Consider the following 11,937-nt stretch of genomic DNA (forward strand, 5'->3'; position numbering starts at 1 on the left):
ATGAATTTGTGGAGACTCACTGCCTCATGATTCGTATAATCTTATGTGAACAAAGTTTTTAGGTTTGGGGATTTTCTCATGGTTTCCTTTAAGGGTTTTTTTATCCATTTTTTTTATCAACAAGTTAGTATTCGAAACACACGGTAGCATAACACACGGTAACATTTTTTTTATCAACAAGCTAGTATTCGAAACACACGATAACATAACACACGGTAATATATAATTAGACAATATGCGAAGCTCGAATAACACATGTCTGGGATGAAACCCAAGACTTTTGAAAACTCTTCTAATAATCCACTTCTAGCGGCGTATAAGCGGAGTTTGATAGAAAAATTAAGATGTGTGAATAAGTGCTTTTTATATCAAACAAGGGAAAAGGTTTGATATGTCTACATAATATTTTTAAAGATATTCCTAAGAAGACGAAAGGGACATACGACAAAATTAATGGTGAAGATTAAAACAGAGAAAAATGTGTAATATATATGTCAAAAAATGATTGAAATATGCATATTATTAGGCATTTTTTTATGACATATCATTACTTAGAATAAAAACGAGAAAATCTCTTTAAATGCCTATTAAGAGTAAGTTTAGAGCGAGTCTAGTCTTGGTAAAGAACCTGGCTCTTTGATGTAACCACATTGTTTTTGTGCAGTGTATGGAGTCTGGGTTTTGATGCGTATTTTTGTCTTATATTATGTTTAAATGTAGAGAGCAAAATGTTCTAGTGGCTGAGTATTTGTTTGCTGGAAATCTAATACTTGGTGCAGTTAATTGAATATATAAGAAATTTTTTAAAAAATAGAGTTTAAACCTTTACTTTTTTAAAGTTTATGAATTAGTATTTACAAACTCATTTGTCACTAACATAATAATATGGAAAGATAAACATGAAAGAGAAAAAATAGTTATAATTTAATTGATCCATATCATTTGACAAGTAAATTTGTGTTTATAATTTGTTTGTACCTAATATTTCTTAACTTAAAACTACGTGACAACTAAGTATTAACATACGAATCAAAATTTCACAAGTTCAAACCATGGACTAACAAAATGCATGCTTACTTAACCACAATCTTGAACATGACACCTAAACGACCGAAGTTGAATCACAACCCACGAGCTATTAATATTGAAGCTAAAAATAGCAAAGGCAAAGTGTCGAAACCAAAACACCTTATAATAATATGACCCAAAACTACAAGGGAAAATGATGGATGTTGTTGACTACATCTAAGTTAGGTGCAAGTTAGGTGCAGTTAAAAATGAAATGTATAATTTTATAAATATTAAAATATATAAAAGGTAAAATAGTAATTTCACTTTTTTTTTAAAAAAAATTTAGTAATTTCACCTTGTTTCTCTTAGTTGCATCTATCATGAATGCACTTAACCGCATTTATGATATCTCCAAACTAAAAAACCACTATTGATCATCAAACTCACTAAACACTTGACTACATAAAGGGGCAAATCAGTTTTAGAACAAATGAAAAAGGCATGAAAAGGATAATTAACCATAGAATGCCAACTCAAACCTCTACAAAATTGAAGCTAGAGATGAAGAAATCTAGTGGTGGGTCAGCAACATGTAAGAATGATAATTGTGAGCCAAAAGTTCGGATTTCACCATTGTTAAAACTAACTCAAATTGTGTTGAAATGCAAGGGTAGGCATGGGAGGGGAAAACCCTTAGGCCCTAACCCTAGTTTCGGGGTTCATTTTTATAGTCAATGATATTTGTATCGTAACTTTAAAAAAAAAAAAATTTATCAATACTTTGTATTAAACAGTTATATTGTATGTATATATTATGGTACATTATGATATATTTTCTTTTTTTACAGGGGGACTTATACTCGTATTAATTTTTTATGTTTATAATATTTATAATCTAATTCTAACTTGTTCTGCCCATTTGAATTCTCAATACCGGCCTTGTTAAAAGGGATTAGTGACTGGTGATGTAATGAACTATCCCCAAATGTCTATGTTACGCAATGATCTACTCGGGTGTTTATGTTACGCAATGAACTCGTTATTTTGTCACATAAATGTAATTTACCGGCTAAACAACCAGTTACCGGTCACCATTTTATTTTTATTGAAGTTTGACCGAGTTTGTCCTTACGTGGCACTAATATTTCATTACGTGGCTTTTTTTAATCAAATAAAAATCGGGATCGTTATTATATATGTATAACTGATCCTTATATATATATATACATACACAGATCCACCCACCTAACAAATCACCCCCTTTCTCAAAAAACCCTAAAATAAAAACTTAAAATCGTGCCCCGTCGTCAATGTAATAGCCATTACTTCATGTTTTCTTGAAATCAAAGGTATGTAATATCAGTATATCCATATTATATCATATTTTCATAGATTTTATACATGATTCCTTGATATCTAGCATAATCAAAGCATTAATTTGGGTTTTTTGAATTTTTTATTTGAATTATTTTTTTGTTTCTGATCTTCAATTATATTGTTATATATTGATGTAGGAATGGATTTTTATAAAATAAAGATTTTTTATGATGGAGCATTCGTCTATGACCCTCTAGATTATATTGATTACAAGACGTTGCCTACCATTACCCCAGGAGTAGATTATGATGAGTTGGTGCACTTCATTGAGACCGAAACTGGTAATCGTTCAACTGGTCTATACTATTGTGTTCAAGATTCTAGGTTGGAAAACATGTTGCCATTATTAGATCAGTCCGATTCGGTTGCTTTCTTTGATGTTATGAGGACATATGGTCCAGCTAATATTTATGTTGATTATTTCTCTATAAATTTAAGCAAATATTATGAAAAACCAAAACCAGATGGTGAGTTAGCTGGTGAGTCAGAGGGTGAGGTTGAAAATTCAAAAACAGAGCATGGTGAAAGTAGTAAAGCAGATGAAATGGTGGATGGAAGTGACTCTGATGATGATGATTTTGTACCAAATGATGAAGACTCAGATGCTGAAAGTGTTGCCTCTTTGGACTATCTTAGTGAGGGAGAAGATGAAATAAGAGAAGTTAGGAAGGGTAACTCAATTGCTAAAATTCCAACACCAAGGCAGTTACCAGACCTTGGTGGAAATAACCATAAACAAAAGGTGAATGTGAAGGCAGCAACATTAGATGAGCATGAGAAGTTCATTACTGATCTTCTTCAGGTACTTAATTCTAAGGATGATAACAATGAGTTGCCCATTGATCCATTGCAACCACCAGAACCAGAGGTTCCAAAATTCCCATCTTATGACACTGCAACTCATTGGAGGATGAGAAGACCTCAGGTTGGGCAGCTATATGAAGGACATAATCAGTTAAGAGAATGTCTTTCATATTATGCTTTAGCAAATGGATACTCAACTTGGTTTGAAAGATCTTGCAAGGACAGCATAATATCTAGATGTGGTACAACGCCTGGTAGAAAGTTAAAAGATCCAACTGTAGGTAAACAAAGAAAGCAAAAGAGATTTCCTGTTAAGCCTCAAAAGTGCTCATTTAGGTGTTACGCTAGGTGGATGAGTACTGAAAAGTCATTTCAGATTATGACTTTGGTATATACACATACTTGTGCCAGAAACTTCAAATATGAATCTTTGATTAACTATAAGTGGAAAGGAAGGCACTTTTCTGAAAGAATCAGGTCTCAACCAGATATCAAATTATGTACACTACAAGACTTAGTGATGAAGAAGTACAAGTGTGTAGTCTCACACCAACAAGTTAAAAAGGCAAAGACTTGGGCATTAACAGAGTATGAAAAAACACTTGAGGAACATTATGCATTGTTGAGACCATATGGTGAAGCACTGTTGAGATCAAACCCAGGATCAACAGTCCAATTAGGTGTGAGCAACAATCCAGATGGGAAGTGCTACTTTCAAAGGTTTTATGTATGCTTAAATAGGTTGAAAGATGGATGGAAGTGGGGTTGTAGAAGAGTGGTGGCTTTAGATGGATGTTTTCTGAAAGGTTCATGTAATGGGGAGATGCTGAGTGCAATGGGGAGGGATGGGTTCAATCAAGTCTACCCAATAGCTTGGGCCATTGTCAATGTTGAAAACAAAGAAAATTGGACCTGGTTCTTAAGATTACTCAGTCATGATCTTGATTCTCCAGATGGTGACCAACTCACTTTGATGTCAGACCACCACAAGGTTAGTTTCATACTATCTTTTTATACTATGTTAATGTATTTAGTTAAACCAGTTAAAGTAAACTTGTTTTCTGTTTCAGGGTCTAATTGAGGTTGTTAAAGATATAATGCCAAGGGCTGAACACAGACAGTGTGCCAGCACATCTATGACAACTTCAGGAAGGTATACAGTGGAATGGAATTTAGGAATCTATTCTGGAAAGCTTCAAAGTCCTCATATCCTGCACAGTTTGAAGCTGCAATGAATGAAATCAGGTTAGCAAATCCTAATACTTACAAGTATTTAATGGAAAGAAATCCAAAATCATGGTCCAGAGCCTTTTTCTGGGAACACACTGGATGTGAGGCTGTGGAAAATGGTTACAGTGAATGTTGGAATTCTGTCCTTCTTAAGGTTAGATACAAGCCTATCATCACCCTGTTAGAAGCTTTAAAAGTGTTTGTCATGGTTAGATTAGAAAATCTTAAGGAGATAAGTGCTGGCTGGGAACATGATGTATGCCCCATTATTAGGAAAAAATTAGACATCATTAAAAATTCTAGAAATGACTGGTCAGTCATTCATAATGGTTGTAATAAGTTTGAGGTCATGAATTACCAATATGCTCATTTGTGTATACATGGATGCATGTACTTGTAGTTGTAGGATGTGGGATTTAAGTGGGATCCCCTGTGTACATGTTGTGAATGCAATTTATAAGTTGAACAAGGAACCAGAGGACTTTATATCATCTTGGTTTAGACAGAGGACATATAGGCAAGCATTTGACAAGTATTTGAATCCTGTGAGTGGGATAGATACATGGCCATCTATTGATCCAAACCTTAACATTCCTTTACCCCCACTTCCTAGAAAGATGCCTGGAAGGCCTAAGAAGAAGAGGCAAAGAGCATCTCATGAGCCAAGAGTTGGTTCAACCAGGGTTACAAAGCATGAGGTTGGTATCACATGTCACAATTGTTGGGTAGTTGGTCATAATGCAAGAACATGCACTTCTGCACCCCTGCCAAGGCCTGCACATATACCTAAGGTCAATTGTCCTAAAAGAAAACCAAAACCTAGTGCAAATCAAGCTGCTGGTCATGCAAATCCCCTTGCAACACAATAAAGAGAGCCTGCAAATCAACAAACTCAGCCTGCAAATCAACAAAGTCAACCTGCAAATCAACAAAGTGTGGCTGCAAATCAAGAAAGTGTGCCTGCAAATCAAGAAAGTGGTCCTGCTACCCAAGGAAGTGAGTCTGCTACCCAACATAGTGTCCATACAAGTAAACCTTCAAGTCCTGTAAGGTTTGGTGTCACAAAGGGAGGCTTCAGGTTTGGGGTCACACCTATGGGTATGTCAATTTGATTTAAATTTGTTGTACAAGTGTAATATTTCATCAATTTTGTTTTGTTAAACTTCAAATTAATTGCAGATGTTGGTGGATCATCGAAGCCAAAGATGTTAAGAGCTAATGCAAATGTTGGGTTTGGGAAGACAATGAATTGGCTTTCTTCTGGGATTGGTTCTTTTGAAATGGTAGTTAGAGAGCAACCAAGGCTAACAACAATTGATGAGACAATATCAATGACTGCACCAAGGGGTAACATTCAACCAGACATTGGAACCCAAGGTTCTGTTAATGAAGCAGTCAAGCAGAAGAATGGCAAGAATCTTGGCTTAGTGAAAAGGAGGATACCCAGTTAGAGAGTTCTAAGGCAGAAGCTTGAAAAAAAATTTAATGGACCAGGACAATCAAAGGATGATTGCATAAACCTGCAGTAGTCTGTTTATGTGTTTTATGTGTAGTCTTTTTATAAGCTAATCTTGTGCAAGTGACACTAATCTTTTGACCAAATGTATTAGCTTGTGACACTGATCTTTTGGGTACATGTAATAGCTAGGTTTGTGTAAGTGACACTAATCTTTTGGGTATATGTATGTACATGTGCACTTGCAAGTGACACTTATATGCAGAAAATGCTTATATAACATGGATCTTTTGACTTGCGGTTGTCAAATTATACCCTGTTTTATTTACTTACTTTCATATAACAAATATAAGAAAACACAAGTCATGAAAAACTAGTTAATTTCATTCCATACCAAGAAAACAACACATACAAAACAACATTAAATCACTAGTGCAACAATTACAACACATAGCATTGCCACAACCCCAATCAACATGAAAAACACTTTGTCAAACACCTTCAATTTTATATTCACCTGCTCTAAAGCTTTCACCAATTGGACCTTTGAGACATCATCTTCAATGAGTGTTTTTCCTTCCAATTCTTCATGGGATGTTTTGTCTTGTAAATTTTTTGCTTCTGAATGAAGGTTAAACAACAACTCTTTGTAATATATATTCATTGGGCAGTGTATCATCAACAAATCTAAAAGTTGTACAACTATCACCTCTCACCTGCAATTTGTTATCAACAAATAAATCTCATGTTACCAAATTCATTATCAAGAAAAGTGAAAGTTAAACAAATCTTACTTTAGGGCATCGAACGAATCTTCTGCCAGGATTCTTTCTTGTCCAGGATGTGAGGATATACATCTTTGCCCCACAATTACATAACACATAACGATGGGCCTGGTTCGTTGATGAGGAAGAGAAGCAGCCATGGGAAGAATGAAGGGAAAATGAGGAATGGAGGGAAAATAAGGATTGGAGGGAAAAGAAGGAATGGAGGGAAAAAAAGGTGGAGGGAAGGTTAGAGAGAGAGATTGAGCAGGAAAAATAAGATAAAAGTGTTTATATACTGGTTTTTTAATACACTTGGCAGCTGATGATTTCAGCCGGTAAATTACATTTATGTGACAAAATAACAAGTTCATTGCGTAACATAAACACCTGAGTAGATCATTGCGTAACATAGACATTCGGGGATAGTTCATTACATCGCCAAACACTAATCCCTTCCTTGTTAAAATGAATCAACTTTGTTAAGTGTTAATTATGATTTCTTACAGGGTAGGACTATCAGATGATAAATGTTCTATTGGTATATTAGTCCTAATACCCGTATGATGTACGATAGCTATATATATTGTATCGTAAAGAAATACGAATATGCCTAATACATGATTCGTGGGTATAAAGTAAATCAATGATCGAAGCTAAATTATAATAAACAGTAATGATAAATATAATATATGTTTAGTTAGAGTTTGGATTTACCTTAAATTTTTAGAATCATCAAAATCAAAACTTGTAAGCTAGTGGATGATGACAAATAGCCTTGTCATTTCGGATCGTAAACTCAAATTTTTGAAGTTTTCATAAGTGATATAAGTAATAGGAGTTGAAGAATTGAGAAAGAAAAATAGACAATTTATTAGTGAGAAAACGATCAATCAAATAAGGTTATAATGTCTTTTGAATTAATAAGTCATAAGTTAGTGTTTAATTCTAAGTCTAATAAGAAAATTGAATCTATATACAATTAAAAAAGCTAATTTAATAAAACTAATTAATTAAAAGAACACGTATTGGTCAAAAAGTATGTCACGTGTCATTTCAAAAACATCTCAATCTTGTTTTAGTGTATCATACACACCCGTCTGTTTACGACTATGAATGCTAGGCTTTCATAAGGCAGGTAACAGAAAAAGGATACGAGTATAATTTAGAGATATTGACATCATGTGAAATATCAAAATCTTTGTAATTAACATACATTCACAATGTAAATTGAAATTTCCGTAGACTAAACTTACGCTATATTCATATCTAAAACTAGCATTCCCTCTAAAGCATTATTTACCCTACAAAAAGAAATCAGATGTCACAAATGTCAAGTGCTAGGACTTATACAATGGCATGACCATTGTTATCGCATCCACGATCCTCTTGTATTTCTAGATTGATAGATCTCCAATCTTTGTTTCGCTTCGCTGATAAGTGTTTCTAGCGTTGAATCTTGCGTAAAATGGCCTTGTTTCAACGCCCATTCGAGTACTACAAGCACTTCGTCTTGAGCTAATGTCTCGCTATCAGGTACATGCATCGCGAGGTAACAAAGAAGAATCAGAGCCGGACTTTGGATCAGATGTTCCCCAAAATACGTTAGTTGGATCAGGTGTTTCGGTCCTCCTTCATCTATTATCGTTTTACAATGGTTTACGTGTAGGAAGTTATCAGGGCACGCAAACTTTGTTAATGTGATCGCGGCTTCTACTGATACGTCTGTTTCCATGTTGTCAAGGAGTTGTACAACAGGAGGGATGATTCGTGTTTCAGTTGCACGAAACGTTTTAGCTAAGTGTCCTATTGCTCGGATACTTGGTATCAAAAAATCCGAGTTTGCATTTTTGATGATTTTGAGAAACTGGTCTACAACAGCCCGGGCTGCAGGGGATGTTGGTTTGAAGCCCGAATGTCTTAGCTCAACGTGTTGTTCAGCTACTGCGGTTATTTCTGTCAATGCCATCGCCGAGTTATACTGTATTTCATACTCACCCTTTTCCAAAAGTACTGCGAAGCAAAGAAGTGCTCGCGACTCAGTAATACTTTTACAAATCACAACGTTTCTCGCACATAGATGCCATAAGGCTCGAGCTGCCATCGCCTTCATTTGAGCTTTAGTTCTTGGATCTTCTAATTCTCGCGCTTTGATACTTACTCCAACCAACGCGATTTGTTTTCTATTGTTTCTGTAGTTCTTTGACCTGCCATTACGACTATTCTTGCCTGATTTCTCGGCCATGGTGTTAGTTACTACATTCTGCATATCGTTTGTTCTTAGACCTCGTGGAAGGCCTTTTTCGTCGTTACCATTTTTGACACCTTTTGGGTCGGTATTAGCCATAACGACGGTATGAAGGGACATATTTTGCTTGTTAGCAATCGCGTATCTACTATGTTCTTGAATCGTTTCAAACGCTAAATGACCAACAAGCAACCGGATAACATTATTTTGCAAGAAATGTTCTTGACAGTTCGGGTGGTTAGCAACCAACTCAGAGACAGACCACGCCGCGACTAGTTGTACTTTCATGTGCGAAAACTTCAAAATCTTTGCAAATATAGCACAAACACCCGCGTTTATAATGTGTTGCACGCTTTCTTGATCGCGACCAAGTAACCCAATGGCTCGGGCCGCGTTCTCTTGTCCATCCTCATCACCTTCTTTAGCAAGTTTCAAAAGTGGAGGCACGCCCCCTTCCTCAATAATCAATTTTCCATATCTTTCGTTATCTCTTGCTAACGAAACAAGTGAGGTCGCCCCTTCTGCTCGTTCCTCTAATGTACCCGAATACAGGATTGCAATTTGCTCCCAAATAAGACACAATGTAGGCTCGTTAGACGCGATTGGGGGCAACCCGAGATACTCATCATCACGATCATACGAAGGCGTGGATACACGTAGGAGCCACGACACATCTCCTATCGAATTCTCGAGTTGCTGACATGTTCTGTGAAAGATGGCATTGGGAATGATCTTAAACACCCGTCTTAGACCATTCCGGGTGCATTTTAAAACAAGATGTAATGTTTTTTCAAGAACCTGTTCTGTTTCATCAATGATTCGACGCGTGGGACGTTCGTAGAGGTTGTTGCTGACACGTGCGAATTGTCGAAGGAGGGCTGCAAGTTTTTCGGTCTTGGTTTTGATCTCTGCACAATTGTCTTTAAATGAACAAACGGTTTCTGTTGTCTTTATGACTTGGTCTGCTAATTGTATCGGTTTTGCAAGGATTTGTTTTACAATGTCGGACATCCCCAACAACAGACCACCTTAATGGGTGGTCGTTAATGCATTCGATCTAAAAGACGACGATTTCGTGTTTTATTTGATGATAATGTTCTTCCAATTTTTAAAAAAAGACAGGGAATAATGCCGTGGGTTGCCTAGAATCGCTTTTCACGTACGGTGGTGGTGGTGATCGGAAAGTTTAAGGATTAAACAGATTGCAATTTTGCTGAGCTAAAAATGGAAATCAACAAACAATGAAACCATGTTTTGTAGGAAGTTAAATGACTGGTGACCGAAAATAATGTTTTACTTTACCTATTGCTATATTGGTTTTGTACTCCTAGTATTAGTTTTTTTTCTCCCATGTTCATGGAGCACTCGTTACAAAGAGGGGTCTTATTTTATTGTTTTAAGGGCTCTTATTTTATTTCTTTTATGGATGTATCATCATACATAAATTTTACAGATTAATTAATCAAAAGAAATGATACTTCTTTACAAAAATGATCGGTAATGTTCATTTCACCTTGTCATACTTTGTACAAGATGGATTAAATACTGTTATTTTATTGTTTTACCACGACTAGGGAATGGAATATGACATACCATGATGGTATGACCTATTATTGAACCTAATAATAACGTTATAATCTGTGTAGAGCAAATGTAATGGCCATTTTTGTTTTTGTTGCCATCGTATATGTATATTTAATCAAACTGTGAATGATTAATTTTTCTAATTCATTAACTTAAAAATTTTCCAAATTTATTAGATGATGACATGTGGAAATTCAAGGAAGAGATTTAAAAAAAGATTATGCAGAATCCACTTGTCACATTGATAAAGTTTTAAGATGATTTTTAGGTTATTATTTAGAAAAATCAATCATTTTCCTTAATCAGTAAAAGAAGTAGCACCTATACAATGTTATTTGAAACCATCAATAAATTGGAGATGTATCTCATATCCGAAATTTTTTAAAATAAATTTAGAAGGTGACCAAAAAATGATTCACAAACGATAATAGGATACCATGAAACCACTAGGTAATAGCCCAATGACCACCAGCCGTTACTTTTTTAGGAGAGGTTTTTTGGGTTTTGTCAAAGACAAACTTCAGACAAGCAGAGGATTATTAAGTGGTTGAGATTCACCTAGACACTAGTCTCGTTGAGAGATTAGTGGGTACCAAATAGTATATGGGATCAAATAGTTTCCATCCACTTACCTTTTTTTTAAAGATACCACGATTAGATCACACACATCCGAGTCGAAAATTCTCATTATCTTTTAATAACCTAATCAAAAAAGCCTTATCAATTAATCCATTTTTATATTAATGATGTATCTAAAATATATCAATAATATGCATAAAAGCTTTGCATTAGGGTGCACGGAGTGCCACGATGAGGAAATAGGTACCGGACCGGTACTTAAGGGAACACCGCCCCGTGGTACCGGTACTAGTAGGGTGGGGAGGAAATTGGGAACTGTGGTGCGGGTTTCATTGCCAATTGATGACCGTTATATATATATATATATGGGACAATCAAATAAGAACACGGTGAGAACACTTATAAACTACATTTTGATGCGTTAAAAGTTCATAAAACTAACATAGTGCATAACTAATTATCATTATTTAAGTGTTTAACAACATATTGATCCGTCAAAATTGAAAAAATCATGTTTTTTGTTGGATGTATCATTTTGATGAATATGCATCCAAGATGGATGCACAAAACAAAAAATGTGATTTTTTTTTATTTTGACGGATCAATGTGTTGTTAAACACTTAAATAATGCACTATGTTAGTTTTATGGACTTTTAACGCATCAAAATGTAATTTTTAAGTGTTCTCACCGTTCTTATTTTGAACGTGTTCTTACCGGAGTGTTATTATATATATATATATATAAAAAGTTGCAGGAGTGTATGGAGGAGAAGACACATCCAAGATTCCATAAGGATAAATATTTATATATATTTACATTTTACATCCTGTAATTTTAAATTCTTTATTAAATTAGCTAAAAGTTTTTCTTTTTGTTGTGTATA

General features: G+C 35.1%; 1 protein-coding gene across 1 annotated transcript; it reads right to left on the bottom strand.

Annotated features, from left to right (window-relative positions):
• Positions 1-8,011: 8,011 nt before the first annotated feature.
• On the bottom strand, positions 8,012-9,932 carry LOC122604373. Its single transcript, XM_043777288.1, has one exon. It carries the CDS (start codon positions 9,899-9,901, stop codon positions 8,012-8,014), a length of 1,890 nt encoding a protein of 629 aa, XP_043633223.1. The 5' UTR covers positions 9,902-9,932.
• Between the last annotated feature and the right edge of the window lie 2,005 nt (positions 9,933-11,937).

Source organism: Erigeron canadensis, chromosome 1 (assembly GCF_010389155.1).
Source record: "Erigeron canadensis isolate Cc75 chromosome 1, C_canadensis_v1, whole genome shotgun sequence".
Lineage (NCBI taxonomy): Eukaryota > Viridiplantae > Streptophyta > Magnoliopsida > Asterales > Asteraceae > Erigeron > Erigeron canadensis.

Excerpts from the sequence above, each read along its gene's own strand:
- LOC122604373 (XM_043777288.1), bottom strand. The coding sequence starts at position 9,901 with ATGTCCGACATTGTAAAACAAATCCTTGCAAAACCGATACAATTAGCA.